This window comes from Megalops cyprinoides, chromosome 10 (genome assembly GCF_013368585.1).
Source record: "Megalops cyprinoides isolate fMegCyp1 chromosome 10, fMegCyp1.pri, whole genome shotgun sequence".
Lineage (NCBI taxonomy): Eukaryota > Metazoa > Chordata > Actinopteri > Elopiformes > Megalopidae > Megalops > Megalops cyprinoides.
Genome location: NC_050592.1, coordinates 15,470,011 through 15,495,515, shown reverse-complemented (window position 1 = coordinate 15,495,515; position 25,505 = coordinate 15,470,011). Strand labels below are relative to the sequence as shown.

General features: G+C 39.5%; 1 protein-coding gene across 1 annotated transcript; it reads right to left on the bottom strand.

Annotated features, from left to right (window-relative positions):
• Positions 1-1,924: 1,924 nt before the first annotated feature.
• Positions 1,925-24,698, bottom strand: nek10 (NIMA-related kinase 10). Its single transcript, XM_036538724.1, has 32 exons — positions 24,645-24,698; positions 22,575-22,705; positions 22,261-22,359; positions 21,869-21,953; positions 21,556-21,597; positions 21,400-21,478; positions 21,230-21,297; positions 19,500-19,579; positions 19,148-19,234; positions 18,566-18,790; positions 17,231-17,370; positions 16,899-16,960; positions 16,617-16,694; positions 16,353-16,417; positions 16,146-16,248; positions 15,653-15,781; positions 14,648-14,785; positions 13,963-14,008; positions 13,685-13,806; positions 13,258-13,360; positions 12,538-12,613; positions 9,132-9,261; positions 8,745-8,815; positions 7,979-8,186; positions 7,660-7,789; positions 4,773-4,827; positions 4,638-4,675; positions 4,006-4,106; positions 3,633-3,743; positions 2,898-3,003; positions 2,131-2,183; positions 1,925-1,981 (listed from the first exon to the last, which is right to left on the bottom strand). Exons 1-32 carry the CDS (start codon positions 24,696-24,698, stop codon positions 1,925-1,927), a joined length of 3,072 nt encoding a protein of 1,023 aa, XP_036394617.1.
• Between the last annotated feature and the right edge of the window lie 807 nt (positions 24,699-25,505).

Sequence of the window (25,505 nt, the reverse complement as noted above, 5' to 3'; positions counted from 1 at the left end):
AGTATACTTTGTCATGCTCTGACCGACCCAATAGAAAAATACATAAATCAGCTTCAGACTGTGATATTTTTCACCAACAGTTTTTAATTCCCATGCACAGCAAATTCATGCAAGTAGCTTGTGCATACCAGCATAAAGCATATGAAGGATTTCTGTTTTTCAGTGAGGTAAGGGATATAATTCAACATAAAGTGCTGTAGAGTCACTGCACCCTGAGATTTATAAAAATCAAACATCTCTCATGAATGTGTACAAGACCTAATGATGGATACAAAGCAGCCCATTCATACTGGACACTTCAGGACATCTCCATTATCTGGAAACATACATAAAAGCACTGTCAAATAGCTGTAGAGCACTGCAGGTCCCACAATGCAACAAAAAAGAAAAACAACAACAGCCACAAAAACAAAAACACATCATTTTCAACATTACTAAGAAACAAAACTACAGAACCCAGCAGCCATGTGTGCAGATCACCACCAAGATAACTGACTAAATAAAAGGTAGAAGAGTATAACATATCAAGTCTCCTGAGAATTTTATAAAGGTGGCTTTCAGAGAATTATTGACTTAAACAAGTATTGCTTTTACATTTTATATGTATATGATATTTGCCTTTCAGTTGCTCCATTATAACTACCTATGCTGAAGTAACATCAGGTGATCATTATAATTCTGTTTAAAGTGCTGGAGACATACAGCCTCAGTTCAGACATGAAAGTGATTTTCTACGGCATCTCCAATACCATGATGGATATCATATTGAGTAGAAATACAAGACAATTTTGTTTGTGCTTTGTTTGGACTTCTGTCAGACTTCAGTCATTCCACTGACCTTAAATATCCCCCACTCCGTTATGATATAGGCAAAGTACTGTCCATAGATATCTGCTGGGATGAAATGCATTCTTGGGTCTGAAAAAAGCCAGTTCATTTCACCTTCACAGACAGTATGAGGAACAGAAGGGTGATATGCTTTCAGGTACCCGATGCAGAACTGGGCCTTCGTAGTGTCAAGCAGGTTTGGCTGAGGTACCCACAGAGCAGGCCTTGGATCCCTTGGTGCTGGAATTACACGTAGTTGCAGCTGGTGCTGGGTCAGCAGTGAAGTCTTCAGTATCTCTGGGAACCTTTCGCTATGAGTCTTGTCTGGTTAAAGTAATCATACCAACACTGGCTTGTGTGTGACCTATTGTTTCACCGACTTGGATAAGGGTTACTCCTAAAATGAAACAAAATGTCATCAGTACCAAACATTTTTCACCACCATATTCACACCTCACTATTTTTAAACAGGAATTAGTGCAGGTGCAGATCAGTTAGTGTGAGTGTGAAAAAGGTCAACATGATCACTGCATAAAAAACTGTAATAATCTCAACCCTGGCAATTCCAACCCTATTCAGTCTTGGACCTGGTGGGCCACAGTGATTAAAGGCTGCTGTTCCAACAAGAGGAATAACCTCCTGATTCAACTCATCATTGTCTTGATTGAACTGATTTAGCTCCCCTCCCAAGAAGAGTGTAAGTTTAAAGAAAAGAGTCTAGTCACTCTTAACTAAATCCTACATGTGGCCATTGATCAAGACGCCACAAATTATGGTAAGATGTTATCTTCATCTTTTGTGGATTAGAACCAAATGTGTTCTTACGCAGCTGCAAATACAAACAAAATCCAACAGGAAGAAGGGGAATAAGATGAAATCACAGTTGCCTTTGCCACATTATTCTCTCCATCTTCTTGTGAAAGAATGCAAAACATTACTGACTGATTCACTTAACCCACTTTCTCGTAACTATCTCGTGATGGAACCCAAAGCTTTATTTTTACTTCCTGAAGAAATATTTACATGTGTTTGCTGGACACATGCAGGCAGGCGGTGTTTTCCTGTTGTGTATGAAAGCCACATATTCGTTACCTGTTTACTGCTGTGTTGTACTGTAATACCCGTTTTCCTCCAAGACCTCTTCAATCATGGTCTGTAACACAGGAAGAATAATGTTTTTCCTTTACTGAACATTCTGATCACCTAAGAATCATGGTATTGGCCTGTAGGTTAAACATCCCTTTCATGCTACTGTTTTTTTTTAAATCAGAATTTCATTGGATACATATGACTGACACCTACCTGCATCTGTTCATATGTGACTCCCTCTTGAAGGTTCATGTAGCTTATATTACCTGTGAACAAGACCAGTCTGTCAGAGTAGATTTTGCCTCCTGATGAGCAACAGAGCCAGAGATGTAAGTCCCACTGTGCAAAGAGTTAACCCTGCTTATTGACATAAGAAAATTAGCTACTTTCTATTTCAAGGAAGGTATAGGGATGTTACCAAGACTGGAAGTATTCAATATTCTTCATAAGAAGCCCCGTAAAGTCAGAACTGTACCAAGTCATTGATAAAAATGGAAATATCCATTGTCGATGTTGGATTTGGAGGTGCGTTTGCAGTTTTCCGTTTGCTTTGAGTTCACTGCGAACGTTTGCGAACACACACAAACGGTCTGAGGAGGTAGTTCTCGGCGAACACACATGTACACTGGACTAAGGGAGACAAGGGAAACAATTTGGAATGTTCACACAAAACCGTTCAGATTTAAAAGTTGAAAGAAAACCCGTTCGCCTCAGTTTGCCGAATTTGAACACACCTCTGGTTATAACATTATGCATTATCTACTGGCAAATAAAAGAGCTGCTCTTGAAGTCACATTTGCATATTCCTGTTAGAATGAGGGTCAAAAATGTTATTGCAACCCTTACTTGATCTTTATAATGTTGAAGTGTCTTCTAATCATGTGCAATGTCAAATTCAGTCACCACACATAAATTACAGACATGATGCCAGAGAAGGTGGACACACTGGGAAGGAAACCTTCATTCTGAAAATGCCATACCTTGGTCCTCATTGCCTAAAGGTTTTCCACCAAAGGACTGGACCAGAGAAAACCAATCTGTGCTGATGCACCCTGGTTCAATCAGTTCTGGTGAACCCTGTAGGAGCTGTGGAGAACACAATGGAACATTCAACAGGATCAGGGTTCAACCACCAAAATCCTCTTACCTGAGTGAAGAAAACCTGTATCCTCTCAAATTGTATTCTTTCAATATTTTTCTTACTAAGACAGATTTACACGCTGGAATCTACAAGGTTTTCAAAAACATGGAGATCCCAAGACAGCACACACCATTAACACTGCAGATAAACAGCATGTCCCAACTTTAAATAGGCAAAATGTAAGATTAGGGTTCTTCTACACTGTTGTACAGTTATGGAAAAGATGAAACAACTTGTTTGCCCTCCAAGATACCAAAACAACGGGCTAGGGCAATATTCCCATCGTCACACTCTGACACCAGTGTTTAGACTCTGGGAAATATATTAATTATAAATGAGTGTACTGTATCTACTTATTATAATGATCTCAATACTCTTCCATTCTTAAGCATATGGAACATTCTTTTGGCAATGATTGTAAACTGGATTTGAGTTAATTTTTTAATATTTTAAAAATGGAAAGCTTTCCCACCTCTGTACAGCCATGCACAACAAAAAATATCTGCCCACAGAGAAAAATACGACCCATGTAACTATGGGCAATGCATATTGGGCAATGTTGACTATATCCTACCTTCTTCAGCTCTACCTTCAGTTTGTAAGGACTACTCCGGTAGTGGAAGAGCGATTTCTTGAATCTCTCAATGGCCCGCCGTTTGAAATTGTAGTGATGAGCAGGAGGCAGCTGAAGTAATTGATTTGAATAACATGATTATCAAATATGAATATCTAAATTCCATATTGACTTTAGTATACATGTATTCATATACATATAGTATTCATATCAATGTATATAAATACAATATGCATAACAAATCTTTGAAGGAGGATTTGAAGGCATTGACCATCCAATTCAGGGAAAGTTATAAGCTGTGACAGCTCAATCACATGACATTTTATACACATTAAAATGCGCTCAGGACTAAGAGAGAATGATGTCAACTGACCTGACTGATGTAGATTATTTTATGCAGCAGAACCAGGAGTGTCTGAACTGGGTCATCAATTTGACGGACCTTCTTCTGAGACAAGCAGATTCCTGCTGATGCTTTAGATCAGAGAAGAACAACAAACCATGTGAAGTCTGCTTTCCCAGACCTGTTTACAGATTAAGTCTACATGCTTAACTGTCAAGCATTTCAACGCAGATGACAGATATTTGGGTTACAAACGATATTCCTCTGGTGTAAACATGTGAACTCTCATCACAGGGCGATATCCCAGTAATACCACAGTGTTCTTGAAAATATTTCACAGAATTTAAAAGCGTTACTGCTTTAACCACATTAACTACTTAAGTACCTAACAGTAATTAATTGTAATTCAGTAATTACTGAATGAACTATTCAGGTTATAACAACTTCATGACTTCAGCACTGATGGGTGTTAATATCTGCACCACACTATCTGGTATGTTACTATGGCTGGCAGAATACAGCAATGACCTTTAACTATCAGGCATCTGTGTCTGGAGCTAATAGTTTTACAGTTACAGGAGACTAAAATGAGAAGAAGCACCTGTTAACACTGCCAAGACTGTTTACACAATGAAGAAAATCACCAGGATGACTAGACTTACCTGGCCGTGGTTTCAGTTTTGGAGCAGCAAAATCTCCACTGAAAGACAAAGGAATCAAAGTTATTAGTGCACCAAGTACACTGATCAATGCAACATTACACGCTATATAGAAATGCTCCATCAACTGTAACTCACCAAGCAAGGTTTGGTTCTTCAGTTACGGAAGCACTGACACTGCGTTTTATAGACCCTTTAAACAACAGATGAAACCCTTACTGAAACAGCATCCAGATAAAACAACTAAGCCCAAAACAGATCAGGAGTTCATTGCATCAGAAACATGACTGTCTGCTCAAGAAACACGATTGACATATTTTAATAAATGCAGTGTTGAAACAGTTATCATAAACAACTCATCCTTCGGACAACAGCAAGCCAGTAGGAAAACTGTGAAAAAATGTAGTACATTTCACATTTAAAATAAGACATTTAAAGGTCTTTTATATATTCAACCTCATGCAGAAATAGTGAAGGTATTATTCTATTTATTTATGAATTTATTTCTGGTTGAAAATATATTACTTCTGTAAAAATGTGACATTACACTGACTTTAAACACATATTGTACAGTGAGACTACGAGACTTTACTACCAGTGGTGATTTATTGACACTTTGAGAGGTCATTTTAACAATATATGAAAGGCTGGAGGGGTCTTTTTGTCTAGTAGTGTACCCATAGCTCTCAGGTAAAGCATAAACCATCTGTAGCCAGCATTCACAAGCTCTTTATTACTGCCATTTTAACCACAGTGGAGTTTGACAATTGCTTCACCGCATGAAACATGACCCTGCGCCCCCATCTCAAGAACTGTGTGTTTAGACCATTAATCACACAGATTATGGTACTTCACTGTGTATTCCCTCCAAATTAGGTCATGAAAGAAGGCAACAGTAAGTGGCAGTGTGTAGCTATGTAGCCACCCTGGGCATTGCCATTGGTTTGCCATGGTGTGGATCTTATGTCACAACTTAACATCTTAACAACTCTTATGTCACAACTCTTGCAGTATCAAACATATGGCACAACAGTGTGAAAAAAGTCATTTTGAAAACTTTTAGTGTTGGAGGTATTCTGAAATTCATAAATATGGAAATTCAGGTGTCTGTATTCAGTGAAGGATGATATCAAGATAAAGTTTATGGTGATACTTTGCATAATGTAATTAGACTGCTCAAATCAAATGTGTTTACACTACTCTGAATTACAGGGAATCTTTAATGGACAATTAAAAAGAGGATTAGAGGGCGTGTCTGACTGGATATTCCTCAGGGTGATGTCAATCATTTTTTACCTCTTGGCAGCAGGGAATGGCTAACACAAACACTTGCTCGCAGTTCCTCTCTCACCTTGTGTCCTGTCTAAGAAACACTTCACAGAACACCTCTGGCCATGCAGCTCCCACAGTGAGACGCTTCCGCAAACTCTACCACTTTAAGACCATTTCCCCTCATTCTAATAAACATTTTCTCTGCTTTGCATTATTCACACTTCAGATGTTGGCATGCTTTGAACAGTTCAATGACTGACAGTGGTTGGCCATTTTCATAGCTACTGTGACATCTCTTCTCAGTGGTATGTCTTTACCTTGCTTTATGTTACCCCAGAGCATCACAGTACAGTGGAATTTGAAACTGAATTGTTTTTCTAGAACATTTCAACTTTGGAGAACTTACTGACAGACAATTTTTTACAAGGACTGGAGGTAGAGTTGTTACCAGAGGCTTCCAGCTCTTCCTCAGACCCAATATCTGTGAGAGAAAAATACTGAAGAGTTATTAAATAATTATATTCAAGTAAAGGGAGTCACTGTTTATTTAGTTGTTTATATTTTCATGCCATTGAAGGAACACAAAATAAGATATGCTTTTATTATTTATTTTGTCAATTCTTTTTCCAAGACAAGGAGGAGGGAAAACTAGAAGAAAGGCTCTAGGAAAATACTACATTGTAGAGGGCCTTTATTTGCTTGACAGCTATATACAGTCGGAAGAAACTTGTTCTCACGCAAAGTCTCTGCAATTTTGTTCAAATTTCATTTGGGTGTCTTGTTGATTAGTTTGCTGGCAGACTTTGGGGCTGATTTGGATGGGAGTATATAAATAAACAAAAGACATTCTGTCTTTACAGAATCGTTCGTTTACTTTGATATATGATTCAGGCAGCTTGTTAGTGGAGAGTTGTCATCTTGCCAGGCAAGATGGCTGTCATCACAGGGACAGCACAGACCAGACTGTGAGGTGCAATTTAGGTGTGGTTCTCACAAAGGAATTTGCTCTGGGCCAAAATTCATACCAATTTTATTTCACACACACTTTTATCTTAGTTTACCTCCACATCCTAGACTTCGACAGAGTCTCTTTAATGATAGAGAGCATCCCAAAGAAGGAATTATAATTAGTACTACACAGTCTGTCAGCTCCTCGCATAAGATGAAGAAGCATGTGTTCTGCTTTTAATTTGAGGATAAAGTTATGTCACAAATGCTTGAGGGAACTGAACAGGCATTACAGGGAAAACCGAACAAAATAAATTCTTTCTCAGGTAACTCAATTAGTCCTGCATCACTACAAGGAAAAACTTGGTTGACTGTTGGCCACTCTGACTGACTGCAGCAGGTTGTCATGTCTCACGTGTTGTTTGTCCCCTGCAGAAATGACTTTTTTTCCCCTCATTCCCTCATTACAAATGCCTTCACTTCTCAGTAGTATAAGCACAACAAAGACAGTACATACTCAAAAGAGGAAGATAATAATTCCAAGTTCAATATGTGGATGGATAGAGAGTGAGACTTCATGGATCCCATACTGGGCGGAGCTACGGTTTGCTGCCTGGTGTGAACCAATGAAAGCATTCTCTACAGCAAAACTTTGTGATTGGACCAAAGCAAAAGGGTATTTACAGTACCTGGTAAATCCATCCATTCTGTGGTTCATGTAGTCTCATTCTCCCATCACTAGTTTCAGGTAATATTCAGCATAATATTCCCTGAAATGCACAGAATTTGGTAGTAAGAGACCTACCCTGACTGGAGGTCTGGTCCCCTGGAGTAACAGTATCTGGCTGAGTGGAGTAGGATGGAGTGCTGATGGAGTCATCCTTCACAATGGCCAGTCCCCTACTGCTCAAACTGTGGTTCTTCACGAAAACTGCCTGCTGAACAAACAGTTATTTTTAAAATAAACATACACGCATCTTCATGATAATTTCCATTTACTGCTTAAAAGCTTGACTTTTAAAATTTTACATCAGAAACCTTAAGGCAATTATTTCAGTAAACTGTAAAGGCTGTTTCCTTCCTGTATCAGCACCATAACAAAACTCGGCTCAATGGTGCCTCACCTGTGACAGGGATGAGTGACAGTGATTGAGCCCGTCCTTGTTGGTTTCAAGGAAGTACTTCTGTGCTCGCTTCCTATCTCGCTCCAGCTTCCTCTCTAGAGCATGCTGGGAGGCACACAGGCTGTCCATGAACTTCATCATTATGTCAGAGATCCTGGCACTGACTTCTACAATGTCAGGGCGTGAGTCTGCATCAGGAGTCAGGCACCTGCAGAACAACCCCAAAGAAACTGGACCTCATCAGCAAGATTCTCTAAAATGATGACTTCAGACAATACATCCCAGACTGTAAATGTTGCCGGTATGCTATTTCAGTGCAGTCTGAGCACAGCTGAATTTCCTTTAGCTTACCTTTAGACTAATGTTCTGAAAAGCCTATAGGTACATTAACAGAAGTAGTAAGTTACAAACTTATAGTCCGGAACTTCTAATGTAAGGTGGAGCATAACATTGAGGAGGACATATTCGGCATCACACACCGTCACAGTCACATACAGACTGACGTAGCTATTTGCTTCAGCTATGGCAGCTTGCGCTAACATTCATACCACATTTATATATCTGTTGGTACTGAATATAAATGATGGCTGACATAAAAAATGCATCATAAGCCATCCATCTCTGTGGCACAGGCTTTTCTCTCTCTTCATTATCCTCAACAAACAAATTCCCTTAATAAAAAAAAAAAAGACTTAAAATTAGATTCAGCGCTTCCCTACTTTGTGAAGCGCATTGCGAGAAGTGAAGCCAAACATTGTGATGTTACCATTTAATAATGTTTGTCACTCTCTCTGAGAAGAGCCCGTCTCCCACTGGCTCATAGACAGCCTCCACAATCTGCCAGAAAAGGGAGAGCAGAAATATTTTAGCATAAACTGCATGCTTCAGAAACATTCTCTAGTAGTAGACTAAATTAAAAAACAAAGAACACCAGTTTCCATTGGTGGAGTATGGTTAGACAGCAAGCAGCAAGTAAGGCCAGTTGGTGGTATATCAGGCCAGCTGTGACTTTTTGTTAAAGATTCTCAGCTATTACTAATAGCTACTGTTGACGTTTTACAATCAGTGCGTTTGTCACCATGTGTGCGTGTGTGTGTGTGTGTGTGTGTATAGTCTGTATTTGAGAGCATACGTGTGTGTTTGTGTATCTCACCTTGGTAGCAAGGGACAACATGTTACTGCTGTAGAATGGTGGGTGAAGAGTGACCATCTGATGCAGGATACAACCTGCAGCCCACACATCAGCTTTCTCCCCATAGGGCTCACTCTTCACAATCTCTGGGCTGAGAGAGGCAAGAACAGGGTTCACAGTGCAGGTCAACCAGGTGAGATCCTTTCACCTAATATCCCAAGCCCTTTTACTCTTACTATGTTTAAACCACCAGCCTTGCCCTGCAGGCTTCCATATGAAATGAACTCAGTTTTAACATTATATTAGGTGGATTGTAGGATTTCCTATTTGTCACGTACGTACATTAGACAAGGTGAAAACATCCTTACATCTAAGCATTACGAAGGCATGACAGGCGCACAGCAAAGGCAAGTCACTCGAAAGGCAAGTAGAAAAGTATTATGTTGAGCTATCTGAATTTAAGACAGCATAGTAACTAAAAGAAACAGAAGTTAAATCACAGATCAAAAACCTTGCCCCTTTGATGCACACAGACAGATAGACACACAGATGGACAGGCAAACAGGCATGAGCTCAATTTAATGACCTCGAGTTGAGGGCCATTACAGTCATGCATATATTGTTATTCCTCATCTACAGTTCAATACGATTTATGTTTAAGGGACTTACTGCAAGCACAAGTGCCGACCACAGATCATCCTTGTCCTGAGTAATGGTTATTACCATTTGTCTTTAATAAACCATGACTCCCTATCCAACAGCAATTTTACTGCAGCATTATTTTATGGTCTCAGTGTATGGTGCAGGTGGGCAGCTGTGGACCATGTCACTCGTCCTGTCTACAGTTAAGAAAAAGGGAACCTGCCAACACCCACAACTCTGGTGAACGCCTCGACATTATCACAGGCATACCCAGAGGAGCCATTGATCATACATGAAGAAGACTACATATGTGACAAACAACAAAAAACACACACCCATATCTCAACAGAAGTGACTTAATAAGAAAGGCTACACATCCTAGTCCTTTGAAAGGCACTACAAAGCAACCCTACTGGTGCTGGCGCTGGTGCTGGTGGCAACAACAAGAACTGGCAGTCAAAAATTACACCTTACTTTATTAAATTATACTACATCACACAGAATAGCGTGCATTAAGTAACAAGTTAAGCAGTTCCCAGTATCCTTGCTGCCCTGTTCATTTCTGTGTCGCTAAAGGCAGTAGCATCAGACATAAAAAGCTGATGGGCAGTATATAGTGTTGATTACTGACAAGCAAAATTGACTATTTAATGCAATATTTAATGCAATAAATGAGCCTCTACTGACTGCATATACTGTTGCATCAAGAGGAGGAAGGCTACTGTACACATAAGCCCTGGAATTACACATTCACCAAGCAGGGCTGTCCTTCCTGTTCCTTGCAGGTCAGCTGTCCACAAGGTTTTCACTCCACCCACACACTTACCACTGGATTCAAAGGATTGCTGTCTGAGCCAATTTAAAACCTCATCCTTGGTCTGAGAGCAAGTAAAGAGGGTCAACAACAAGAGGGCAATCTTTGCGTGTGCTTTCCTACGAGGCCACAAAGCAGTAGTTTCAACAGTACATTTCCTATAGTTATGGAGTGGCGGGTGCACAGCGAGGAAGCAATAAAGCACTGCATTGTGGGATACCAGGGAGCACAGTTCCATCTTAAAGCTTTCAAAATAATTTGTAAGCTTACATTTCAGAATAAAAGGCAGTGCAGACCTGAGTCACTGTAATAAAAATGTGGACCTTCACATCTAGGCATTCATCGTCTCTTGTCTTCGTTAACTTAAGGTCAGCGGGATCAAAATCGCTCACGGACATCTATGCCTCCCTCCCAGACAAAGACTGAGTATCCCCAAACCATTTTAATGGAAGAAAAATAACATCAATTATAAATGATCACTGATTTATGATTACTAAATCATGGTAACATTGTAACAACATGGCCATGTATACAGGACACATAAGCTTTCCTCATTAAACATGTATGGAAAGAAAAGAATATAACTGTCTATAGTCATCTACTCAGCTATAAACTTGTTCAAACTGCAATGCAACTACATTACCTGTTCTTCTTGGAAGTGAGTTGGACAAAGAGGGAAGTGATTACATTGAGTTAAGGAACTCCACAGCAGACCTGATGACATTATGAGAAATCTTCTGAGTTGCCACTTCGGTCTGTTATCTTTCCAAGCATTAAGACACAGCTAAGAGAAGGAAGAGTTTGGACTCCAGCAGCTGTTGATGGCGTGGGTAGAATGAGAATCCCCTTTGAAGTGCATTCTGTCTAGAAACTGCCTCTTTTCTCTTTGTTATTAAGCTGTTCTCAAGTGGGCCTGAATGTGACAGATACTTCCTTGCACAGTTTGAATTACACAGGCCGGCGCACACACGCAAACACACACGTATGCACCCACACACACACACACACACACACACCTAAATGCATGCATACGCACATCCATAAACAGACAAGTACAACGGAAATACACACAAAAACAATAAGCCAGATATGAAATGGGGGAAATTCTCACAGTTGAACTGATTTCAGTAACTAGGCATAGAGCGGGTTTGCATGTCAACTGACAGCACAAAATTCTGAAAGCACACCAGAATGCCAGGATTTATAGTCAGGGGACTGACGTTTACAGACTCAGTGACAAATAGAATGGATATATAAATACATTATTAATTCATTCAATAATACACAGAATAGACACTATGCAGATACTGCTGATGGCACTTAAATCTGCCACACTCACTCTCTCACCAGAATTTATGGAGCGTCCAGTGGCAGAAGAAATCGCAGCTTGTTAGACTGCGACTCACTACAGTACTGCCATTACGGATTGTAGTACATCCCACATAAAAGTGGCTGAGTCCTCTAGTTCAGAAGGTTAATGGCCTGTCTGGGCATTTCTGTGGTGATTACTGTAGGTGTGCAGAGGGGCAAGTACTCCTGTTTGTACTGACATCCTTATTAATTCCTCGCACTCAGATCGCAAAACCAGACATAGGGGTCTTCCAAGCATCTCTGACAGAAATGATTTTGTGCTTGTTCAAAGCGCAGATGAAGCCCTACAGCCCATGTTCAAAACTGGCTGTGTCGTTTTCCAACAAGGACTGGGAGCCCACGCTGGTGGACCTAACTGACTTTGTTTCCACCAGGCATAGTCAAGCATACATCCTCCAGGGTCCTTTCATCACTCTGACTCTTGATACTCTTGACACCCTGAATGTACAGTAAAAACTGTAACTATGATGTAAATTTGGCAGATAGCATACCTGCCATCACAAAAATGAGTCAAAAGAACATGTTGATGTAATTCCCTGTTCTGCCCCTCTACATAAGTGGGCCCTGACTGAAAAAACATTTGTTCATCACAGCACTCACCAGGAATATAATATGGTGCCAACCACAGACATTAGCTTGCTGTTCTCCTGTTTCTGCTTCGCCAGGCCAAAGTCCGCTGAAAAGAAATCAGACATGATATGACTGTTATCAATGAATATCATACTTTCATGTCTGATTATTGAACAGTTACAATAGTCATAATTAGATATTACTATTCCACTTGTATAAACACACGATATATACCTATGAAGGATAAAGTAGACTAATCATAATTTTTGAATCAGTTAAAAATTTCAAATTTACAACACATTGTGACATTTTGTCTGCTATTATAGACATTTCAGTTTCTTCCACTTCAATGAAGAATACCACCATTACGTGTATCAAGGTACATTGTAGACAGATCTTGTAACCTGAAAAGTAACTGTGCAAGCAGAAAACAACTAATTGTTTCTGTGCAGGGGATTTCACTTGTGTAGACTGCACAAGTGCTTGACCATTCCTGGGTTCTTAACATGAGCCAGCAATGCCATCTAGTGAACAAAATACAGAAGTATTTTCAATCACATCTCCTTCATCCTGATAACATCATCAGATACAGTCTTTCAAAGTCTACACTTCAATTCATTTACAGGTCAGCTCCTTAGACATTAGGGACACAGACATAAACACACACACGCACACACACACACACACACACACACACACACACACACACACACACACACACACACACACAGTGATAGTATCAGTACTCACTGATAGTGACTTTGTCTCTCTCTCCCAGCATGATATTGTTGGGGGTGAGGTCTCTGTGTACAATTCTCTTCTCCTTGTGCAAATAGCGCAGTGCTAGACAAATCTGAGGGGTTTTCGCATGGAAAAGAAGTGCATTAGCATGTAGCATAGTGACCAAAGCTTGTTACCACAAGGGTGCAAGTTGCGTGTTATGTGTTAAGCTTGTGTATGGTGCTTAGTATATTTCAGTAAAATATTTAAATGCAGGTTATGTAAATCACATCAGATGAAGAAAAATCTGCCAAGATGATACATTATCTCATTGAAGTAATAATCCAGCACAAGCATCAATTTCTTTATCTGCAGGTCAACCACAACTTAGTACTGTCTGCACCCAGCTCCTTTTCTTTTGCTCAACACGTGACATAGTATTTGTGACTTTTCACACCTGAATAAATATGTTCCAGACTCTTTCCTCAGTGAACTGCTGTTGTTTCTCTTTCAAGGAAGTGAAGTGGTCTGCCAGGGGCACTCCCTCTATCAGCTCCATGACAATGTACAGCCTGTCATCTACAAGAGCGGACATGCTTCATGCTCACAATACTAACAATCTCTATAACAGCTTCACAATGAGTAGCTCGGAGCAAAAACAACCACCCAAAAAATCAGTAATCCACACAGACATCAACTGTCTTTAATTGCATTTCAAATGAATCAAAGACTTACTTTCCAAGAAGGTCTTGTAGTATTTGACAATATTAGGATGGGTCATCTGTATCAAACAGAGAGCATAGTGAAATATCACACTTTTGATTAGCATTTCTATAGGATTTACAGAAATATAATGCTACACAGTTGTGTGTTTAATGGTATACAACATGTGATCGAGGGTACTGTCAAACGTAAAGGGATTTAGTTATGAGTCACAGATTACCTGCACATAAACTGGTGCACATATGAGTGTTACACATTACCAGCATAAGTAGGTTATTATGGTGTAATGTTGCCCATAAGGATCATTGGTTGGCACCATGTGCAACCATTACGTAGGTATATTGCATTTGAGTGTAACCATTTGGCACTGAGCGTCTAGAAAACTTCAACATTTTCTTCAGCAGTTGTGTATCTGTGTTCTTGTTTTTATTGCATGGCGGCCTTGTAAGTAACTCTTGATAAGCGTGTGACATAAATGAGTAAAGGCAGCATTTTAACACGCTTTACTTATCAGCAAAAATGTTACTTTGCTCTTTGTTTCTGTGTAATGAGCTACACTGGTAATTTCAAGTTACCAATGCATTGTTACCATATTTCCAATACCATTACCCAAGTACAGCTATGTCATTTATTGACATGTGAAGTGCAACCTAAATATTAATAATGGCAATAAATGACAATGGTGTTATGCTGTCACCTGTTCTTTGATGATGGTGAGCTCAGATACAATCTTCTCCACGCTGCTGTCTCGATCCTTTTTGTCTTTGCCAAAGGCTGGGTTGTGGAGGTTCACTTCTTTCAGAGCTAGCAGATTCTGCCCACTTTGCTTTCGGACCTTCACCCATGGAACACCAATGGAAAGCTTTGAAACATAGAAACTTACTGCGGTTACAGCAATGGGACAGAATATTATTATTTGTTTTATGTTCATTACTCCTGGTAAAAATGATGCATGAGAAAATATTGTGTAATCATATTTGTGATGTATTATTTGAATCATCTGCAAAATGTGGTTATTCAGCAGTTCAGTGAAGAAAAATCAAATGGAATTTTTGGTTTAAGCATTGATTTCAAAAGTCAACATAATGGTGTCGCTGAAGTGAACTCAAACAACCCATCCATCAACACCTTTACACTCTCGTCACATCATTCTTGGAAGGAAAAGAGTCATTACATCAAGTTATAACAACGTACCTCACGTTATTTATTCTTATAATTTACCGATACAGTGCCATGAATAACGATTGGAATACTATTTTCAAATGAATAAGGAAGGATGTCATTCATTATATATTTTGCAGATCATGGCATAGACCCAAAGCTGCTTGTTTCCATTTGTTCTGACAAACACAGTTCCTCAAAGGCCAAACCCCTGCTGTTACACCCATGAGCAACAAACCAAACCAGCAAATCATCAGTGGGGATAATGAGAAACATACTAACTGAAACCAAAGACACACTGACATCTGTTAAGCCAATAAAAAACTACAAACAGCAGTTTATGTTTGATATTCACTAAACAACGTATCTATTCACACAGCCAGATCTAGACTGAAGGAATGTAGTTTGAATACAATCATCAGGGAATATGCCCAGCAGCAATATATACTCCCAGATTGGTAACACTGATTAATGTGCAAATCAAAGTCAGAGTATGAAGCATTGGCATAAGGAATATTGATGGAAGTGTGAAGGCTCCCACCTTGAACACGCTACCGAAAGCCCCGCTGCCCAGATGGTCCAGAATAGCATAGCCGTTGATCACTTTCAGAGGAGATCTGTTCTGGTTCGCAGCCTCAATGCTCTCTTTCAGACTGCTCAATTCTTCATCCTATGGATGCATAATTAGCATTCCTTTTTTTACCTCCACACACAGATTTATATTAGGACCACACTTGATCTGGTCTGTCTTTGCTGCTTAAATGTGGCAAAATTATGGCTACTTTCATATACTTATAATACCTATTGAACTGACCTCTGAATTCAAGTAACACTTGACCTTAACTTTTACTTTTGACTTTTACTTTGGTTGACTTTCATCAAAACAAACAACAACTTTTGTAAATTCATTGTCAGTCAAAATGAAGGACAAGAAATGTTCATTGGATCCAAGCCAAACTTAATATGGTAAATTTTGAATCACACAAAAAACTACTGTGATGTTGGAAAAAGACAAGGTAAAAAACTTTGCTCACAGAGAGAAGTGAGACCCTCTCCTGAAGCACTTCATAGGCAGTGATGTCACGCACGTAATGTCCAACGTCAATAAACATTGCAAACAGCTCTGAAGGGAAGAGTCTAAAATAGCAAAAAATTTACAGCTCAGCAACCCTGTGATTCAACATCATACTGAGCTCTGATGACACATATATATCATTAATATGTAACATTTAACAATTTACCTTTTAAATAGATGTCTGTTACGCTCTCTGCTGAAGAGGAATCTTAAGGCCCTAAATGCATAGCACTATCAAAAATAAAACAAAGGAGAAGCTAAAGTAACATATTATTTTCTTACAGACATAAATTACACCAATGATTGTTTATAGATATACCATGGGGTATGTATGGTAGATATAAAATGATTGTTCTAGTCATTAATAGAAAGTATATTCTCTATGTTATACAAATGCTATCATGAATTATTATGTAGTAGTTTGAAGTACCTGCAGAGATTTTGCTTTTGGTCCAGTTTGTGAGTCATGAGGCACAATTAGTTTTGCTATTATATATACTCCATTCTCCTGGGAATTCAAAGTATAAAAAACATGTTGATTATTATTTGTTAATCAGTTAGTTGCTTGAAAGGATGGCTTTTTGAGAAGAGTGCAGGCCTACACACTTGCTGAATACACAGGCAGGAAAAGGCTTGCACAGCACAACTGCTGCTAGATCACCAGTCAGATAAGGCTTGCGGCAGAGTGTGTAGCTGTGTGAAGATGTCCTACCTCGACCACATTATGTGCTGTGGTGTCATCCAGGACGAGCTCCGTCAGGGCTGCACAGCATGCTGGGAGAGGAAGGACAGGTGAAGCAAAAGCAGACTCTGAATTTGAAGGTATCAGAATTGTGCTGTGCTGTGCATAATACTTAGCTCAACAGGATATGACAACGACACAAGGTCCTAAAGATCATTCTGGCACTGCAAAGATCCTACCTCACCAGACTGGTTGCAGCTCCCAATTCAAAAATACTCAAAAATGAAAAACTGCATTGGAGCATATGAGCATGCATGCGAGCATATGAGCATGCCTGCTTGCATTCATGTGGTGACACTCACCTGCCTGCAGTGAAAGTGTATTCTCCACTGTTTCCTGTGGACTGAGCTCCTCTGAGATGTGCTGCCTCTGGATTCGACCCGCAACGTTGGCGCTGGACAGCGTTTCAACAGAGGAGCGATCGGAAACATACACACGCTCGCTGAGGAGAACAGAGATACAGTCTGTGAAGGAGAGCCTTCACCACCTCTTCTGAATGCTAATTGTCAATTGTGTATTGATCAGTTAAGTGAATGCATATGTTGGCAATTTGTTTGGGGAGCCAGCCTATTGGGTAACGAGTCACACCTGACTAATTGAAAGGTGATTATATACAGGTGTGGCTTGAGAGCAGGGAGGATGGCTCACTTTGTCCCTGCTGGTGCTGTGTATAGGCTGGTTTCCTCTGTTTTGTTTGGTTTTAAAATAAGTTATTGTTTGTTCTTTTTTACTTGTTTATGAGAGAAGTATTGGCCAGCTTCTCTACACAGTCCATTACATTTCTCTCTCAACTGTTTTTGGACCAGAATGCTTGATCGGGGCCTTGATAACATAATATTTTTCTGAGTGGTGTGGAATATTGATTCAGTGTGTCTGTTCACTTGGAGACCATTAGTTATGGCCTCCCCTACCTATGTGGGCATCTCTCAAAAACATTTGTGTCTTTTGTCCTTCAACACATTGTGAGTGATTAAATACATGTGGAGTTGCACAGTTCTGAGAAGTGATGCAGATCTTGCATTTAGATGCTGCACAGATGAAACATATTTCACACAACAGACAGTCATTCAAATAAAAAATGCTTAATGAAATGATAAGGACTATTAATCATTTTGGTAAATCAGGCCTAAATTTCAGGCCCTATATTTTATACTCATATACGACAGGCTAAATGTATGTAATGTTAATTCATATTTATTTAAGGCTGAGGTCACACATTCTAAAGTACGGATGCTAAATTACAACAGCTTGGCACCTGATGGTTTAGCTGATTGGATCATTTACACAACTGTCGAAGGGACAGCTAGCTAACCTCAGAAATGTTCGGAATTTAAAACTGCACTGACAACTGTGGGTAAAACACTGCTGTTACTAGCAGTTGTGTTAATCATCCAGTCAGCAAAGTGCACTAGGCTCCCAGTCTGTGGGAAATAGTGTCCACCATCTGGAACACTATATAGTCATTGTGTTTATTTCAATCCAGACCAGACATCTGTGAGATCTGCAGTCTCAACCTGTAGGTGAGAATATCAGCCTCCAATAATCATATGATTTAACAGCAGGTTTGAAACCCCGCTGCTGCTGAGAGCAGTTGTGTGCAACTTGTTGCCCTGGAAAGAGTGGCCGCAGGGACTCACGAGTGCAGGATACGCAGCAGCTGCTGCACCCCGCCCCAGGCCCGGATCTCGGCGCTGGTGTCCGGATCCTCGCACAGCTGGACCAGAACCCAGACCACGCTCCACAGCAGCTTGAGGTGCTCTGAGTGGAGCAGGCTGAGGAGTACCGGCACGCCCTCATACACCTTCACCTGCTCCCGCACCTGCCGACCCGGACACAGGAGTCTCAGCAGCTCCGCTCCTATCCTAGGGGAGAGATGCATGCATGATGAGGTGGTGACTAATTCTGCACCTGGAGAGTAGATACGTATGCTGGTTTTCACTAGACATCTGTTTAGTCTTTATCAGCATATACTCAGTTTGGCATTTTTAGTAAAATGACACATCTCAGGTTAGGATTGCAAATGTGCTCAATATACAGAATAATAGACTGTTTTGTAAAAATTAAAAAGTTTAATTGTACGAGCCAGAGAAATTTGCTGGAATTAAAACCAGCATACACTGGTTCTCCCAGAGTTGAGTTTGACACCCATCCATCTAACACATGAGAATGTCAGCTTATCACAGTTAAAGGTGTTCTGAAAAGAAACATACAAAATGTACCTTTTAGACAGTAGATCATACTCTTGCAGTATCACAAGAAGATTTTCCACAATCGGGAGCTCTCCTATCTTTTCCTTATAATCTGGACTGGAAAAAAAAATTACCCATGCTGCGAATTTATTAGAATAATTAATCATTTTAATGTATCAAAAATAAACTTATTTTATTCACAATGATAATTTTTCTTAATACTGCACAAGTACATTAGGAAATTGAAGTTATTTCTGTGTCTAGCAGAATGTGATGAAGTTGACTTTCCTGCCTTCATCATGTGAAAAATCAACTCACATTTTTGTCCAGTTAAGTTACTGTAGGGCAATGGTAGTGAAATGATGTATGCTGAAAGACATACCTCTCTGCCAGGCTGGTGAGTGCCAGGAGAGACCCCAGTAACACACTGCTGTCACGTGTTGCCAACAGCTTTACCAGAGTCTGTATTTAAATACAGGAGAAGCTCATTTTCAAAAGTCTGCATTATACATTAGATGGCTTTGAAACAATTGCACCATAAGGTAAATCAAGAGCCTCTTCCATCTTCAAATCTAAGAGGTAAGCGTGATTTTATGAAACTATAAAACCCATGTTACATCTTTAGTTGACTTTATCAAGTATTTATAAATCCACTTTTTAGAAGATATTCATAGGGTGTGTGATTGATACCACTAAATACTTTCACTGGATTTAAATTTCCAGTATTTGGGATTTTTTCCAGAAAAACTGAAATGAATGTCAGCTTCACGTATATACTTTAAATTCCTTTTACACTGACAACAAAGTTTTTTCATGTGTATAGATTTTTTTCCTTGGTTAGTTTTGTGAGTGCATTTTAACTGCTAGTCTAATGATTAATTAGCTCCCCTCTCAGCTTGCTGCTCATCTGCTTGTTAAGTAAAAAGAGCATTTATTGGATGTAGCTGAGCAGCAGCCTCGTTTCTCAGCCTTGTTGCATAGAATCAAGGGAGTCTATCTATGGGAGTGCATGGAGGTAAGGCACCAGGAGAGGCCATGGGTAGGCTATGAGTTACTGTGCAATAGGTATTGTGCTGGAATGGCACACTCCTGCCGGGTATATTGGGTTACACTTGCGTATTACGCCAGGTGTACATTTGTGTTCTTAGCCTTGTGTTTGACACTGGCTCTTGTTTGCGGATAGTGGCATCCTTCTTTGTGTAAGGTTTTGTGTAATTTTGTTGGATGCCCTGTATGTTTGACTTATGGAGTCTCTTTGGAAAAGAGCATCTGCTAGTCTACAATGTAAATGTAACGTTATGCAAACACATCTGGTACATCCTGGAAGCCTTTTCCTTGGATTGTTCTGTGGCCTAACTGCCTGACAAGAACAGCATAATGGAACACACTTCTTTCTAAAGAATTAATACATCTGAGATATTACTGACTCAAAATAGGTCGTCAGACAACGCAGGGCTGTAAATTCCTTGGTTAGGTCAGAAAAAAGAACAAGAAGGTACAGGTAGTGTTAGAGACACACACATTCAATATCTGAGGACAGCAACCAGACAACAGAAAAGGATTTTTCATTTTGTCAAGTCTATTCTCTAGCTGTGTAATTTTCTACTAGAAAGCTACACACCACATCACTTTTCCCACAGTGATCAGTCAGATCCCATAGCCCACACATTGGGACCACAGCTTATGGGAAGCAAAGTTTATGCAATACTGAGAAAGTCTCTGTAAGAACATGCACCTGCCTGCATAGGCCCTGTTTACAGGCAGGTCCTCAGAGGATTCCATATTACGGGCACATCATCTTATTCAATTGAGATAAGTACTTTCTTAATACATTATTTTTTTATATAGGTGTTCTCTAGTTCAGAGGTACAGTATTTCATCATTCAGAGGCCTGAAAACCTGCTAAACAGCAGCCATCCAGGACCACAGCTGGCCCTAAGACATCTCTCTCACTGTTCCAGACTAAAGTCCAGGTAGTGTGTTGTGATGTTGTCAGAAGTTTTGGGTGAACAGATTGTCTTGGGGACATGCCCCCTTTGCTTGTACTGAAATGCAAAAGGTATTGCAAAAAGAAATTACTGGAAGAACGGTGCAGTAAGCAGCACGGACTACCTTGTGGGCTCCACATTCAATAACCCATTCCCTTTGTTCTTCCATGACAGCGAGCTTCTGAAACATATCTACACAAAAACAAAGAGGAAAAATATATTCCATGGTTCCATGGCTTAAAACCAAAATGGGTGGATTTTTATTTTTTCAAAGATTCAATAAAAACATCTTACATGTTATATTGACTAGCATTTCCATGGCAAATGTTTGTTCTTCACAATCTAGATAGCTGCTGGAAACTGATCCCATATACTGCAGGGAAGAAAAATTGAATTACCACACACTCAGAGAGTGCACACCATAAAGAGACTGTATTAGCAAAGTTTTACCTGAGCAAGGCAATCAATCCCTTTGAGTTGATGGAAAACTTTCTGGGAAAAAAAGAACAGTACAATGTGAATAAAAAAACTGTACAAATATCAATTGTCCAGTGTGCACTGACTAAATTCCAAATAAGTATTGCTTCCCTCTGACATACATACTTGGGTGCAATGGCCTATACATACATGGATAATGATATGAATTTGAAACTTTATGAGCCCAGATCAAATTGATAAGAGGCATATCTGCTACTAGATAAAGTAGCTCACTGTGTGTAACAGAATTGCAACATTATCAGTTATAACAGGGGACAAAGTGTACCTGATAAAGTGGTTCTCTCAGTAACAGTCGCAGACAGATCAACACTCTTAGGATGTGATCAGGAGGTGCTTGATCAATCCAGGCACTGAAGATATAGGATGGAAATTACTATAGCAACTTTTCTTGTGTTTCATGATTTCACATTTGCTTAGCAGACCTCTATTCGGGACAATTTACACACACAGAATATTTACTTGAGCAATTCAAATAAAGTAATGCACCTGATCAAGGGTATAATAATGGTGTCCCGCCTTTGGGTTGCAAGGTAAACTCTTTCACCACTATAGCACACCACAGTGTTACACTCAATACATTTCAAAGAACAAAAACTGTGCCCCACCACTAGCAGCTGGAGTATTTGCTTCCTTACTGTCAAGAAGCACATGGTTTACCTGCACATGAGCCTGTTTCTAACCAAACAGGTGAAAATGTCCAAAAAGAGCTTGTGATGTGGGTGACGGCTGAAACTCCTCTGATTGCTGTAGGTCACACTTTGTGCAGGAAAAAGGAAGGAAATTGTTCATTAGGTGGAAAAAAGGCTAAACAAAGGCTAAACTAACAACAAAAACAACAATCATGGTCCTCATCATCATAATAATCATGCTAATAATAGCACAGCTGCTGCTGCTACTACTGGACCTACCAACTGCAAATTAATACTTTTTATCAATCCGTAATCATAACATTATAATCCCTTGCTCTGTACCTAAAATTTTCCAGCTCTGAGGCCTCATTGGCTGGTTGTGCCACACCCCTCCTGCTGTCGCTGCTCCGCTGGAGAGGGGACTGAGACTTACTAAAAGCATTGTGTCCCTTGGACTGTGTCCCTACAGCTGCCTAAGAGAACAGGCACAGAAAGCACATTGATCAGAGAACCATTAATGTGCATTAATTCAGGTCTTTCTACTGAAGCCATTCTTGTATGACACACACATTAAAATAAAGGTTGTTGGGCTGAGTGTGGCTTACATAGGATAAATAAATGAGTGAAGTTATTAAATGATTGCACATATACACAGCACATCTTAAATGACTGAGATACAATATAAAACCTGGCTTTACCTGAGGTTTTAACTGGCAAACAGTGAGAAGGGCCAAGAGTTTTCTGAGATCAAGCAATTCCCTGAAAAATGAAAAAGCATGTTGTAAAGACAAAATATTTGTATTATGAATGTCGTAATACACTGAAGGAAAATAGAGTCTTACCTGTCAACAGTTCGACTTGACCTCTGAGGTAATTTATCTGTTCGTTTCCCCTTTTTTTCTGAGTTGGGCATTGTCAAATCTGTGGCCTGATGGTTTTGAAAGTCATTCCTGCAGGTGCACATACACAAGCACAGTCAATATAGGTAATACTGCTAACAAGCAATGTAAGCAGTCAATCTCTATGTATACATCTCTACACTACATTATTCCAAAACAATCAACTGACCATATATGAATAATTTCATAAATATTTGTATTATAATTATAAGTATAATAAATCATAATAAATCATAAATATATATTACCAATATATTACAAATATTCTGAAGACCCGGAACACATACTGTATTCCATGTCTCGTTTAAGTATTCCAAGGGGGTTTGTAGAGGAAGCCACGTTCATTTTTCTTAGTCAACTGATTGACCATTTTATGAAGGTGTGTGTGTGTGTGTGTGTGTGTGTGTGTGTGTGTGTGTGTGTGTGTGTGTGTGTGTGTGTGTGTGTGTGTGTGTGTGTCAAACGTTTAAGCATGGTATGCGCACCGTCACTACGGCTTGGTCATAACTTGCAATGTGAGACGCACGTGGGACGTCAAAATGCAACATTTTGCAGACCCTGCCACAGTGTCAGCAGTAGGATAACTAGGAGCGCCCTATACTGTCATACAAAACAAAAAATATATTGACAACCATGAAGACAAGCGCTGCAAACATACTCCTCCTGTAAAAATGTCATATCACAAAATATTCTGACTACAATGAAATGTCATTGATGATTTTAGCTTTAATAAAACTTACATAACAAATTAAATGGTCGCTACAGCAAAGGTGAAAAAGTTCTTCCTCTGTCACCTAACCAAATAAAGATATCTCTTACAGTAGCATGGCTATTGGTCAGGAGTTTAATTAACGTTGGTAGCCTACGTGACATCTACAGCAAACGTTTACACAAGATATAGAATTGTGGCAAAACGACAAAACGAATCCTCAAATTGCTAATGTTAAATAGCTAACATTACAGTGTATACACAGCATGCTAACGTTAGGTACAGTACAGGGCTATTTAAGAATGTGACATTAGTTATCTAGCAAGCTAAAGGGATGAAGGTTCGACTTTGGTAAAACATAAAAATAGCTAACATTAACACAAGCAGGGTAGTTTCTCCACTCCGACATGGGTTTTGTTTTATTGTTATTATTATTATTATTTAACCAAACGTTAAATACAAGAATAAAGTGGCAGACAAACAAGCTAGCTAGCTAGCTAGCTAGTTTACAGACTACCCGGCCAAATTCCAGGCTGAACTCATCGGTCAACAGGTAAGAATGATGGTATTTCCCTACCGCTGAAGTGACTCGCTTTATCGTTGAGTACAGCAAATCCACGGGATAAACCTGTAATGTGTCCAACCGTAATTTTCAATTGAATACATTTCCATAATCCTAATCTGTCAAGGTTGCAGTTATTTTGTAATCAAACAGCAAAAAACATTAAGACAGCCTGCTCAAATAAAAATCCCTAATCTTCAGACATTGCTCAAAATCTAACCAATAAGTAGAAGCAATGTTACCGAGTCTCCATTACCATAGCTACTGCTGACGCTGTTTTCGCTTACTGTCACCATGGATTTTTGAACGTATTGGAAATTACAGTGTCCCTCATATCCCACATATGGAAATATAGGTTTACTAACATCTCACTTTGTTGTACTTTGGCTCTTACGGAAAAGAATTAGCTAAGTACCTACGCTGATCTGAGAAGACAGAAAGTGTCCATTTACATGCTTTGCTTTAACCAAAGACAGACTGAATTTTAGCGTCGTCATCTCAAGAGTTAACTAACGACAACGGTAAACTAGACTAGTTATTTCCCACGACTTCTGCACGTCTGTTTGGAGTATCGTTTTAATTTGTGCGACCTACAAAAGGAACGTCCATTTCATTTTTATTTTAGTTCTGATTTGGAAATGTAGTTAGTTATACAAATAAGATGTCCTTGGTACCCAGTCTAGCTAGAATGGGTGTTATCTAAGATACACCTATGGAAAAGTCTTAATGTAAACAAATGTTGATTGCTAGCTATGCAGCTAAAATCAAAGACAGTGTGTAATGCTCCATTACAGACTAACCAGAATATTTCCATCTTCAACTGAGTAGTGTTCGTTCGTTTAACATGGCAAACTGGACATCTGCATTGATACTTATCCATAAGGCTAACGACAACACCTCTTTCTAAGATCAGTTTTTTAATCTTAAATTAATGAAACCATTAGCATTAGTTTAGTTAGTTTGATAGCAACGGCATGAGAAGCGTTTCGCGTGGAGCCCGTCCCAGACCCATATTATCATTAACAAAGTTGAAAGAATGGACTCACTACTGCGCTCACTACAAATAACCAGTAGATGGCACGAAGTCACTGATGATGGTGAGG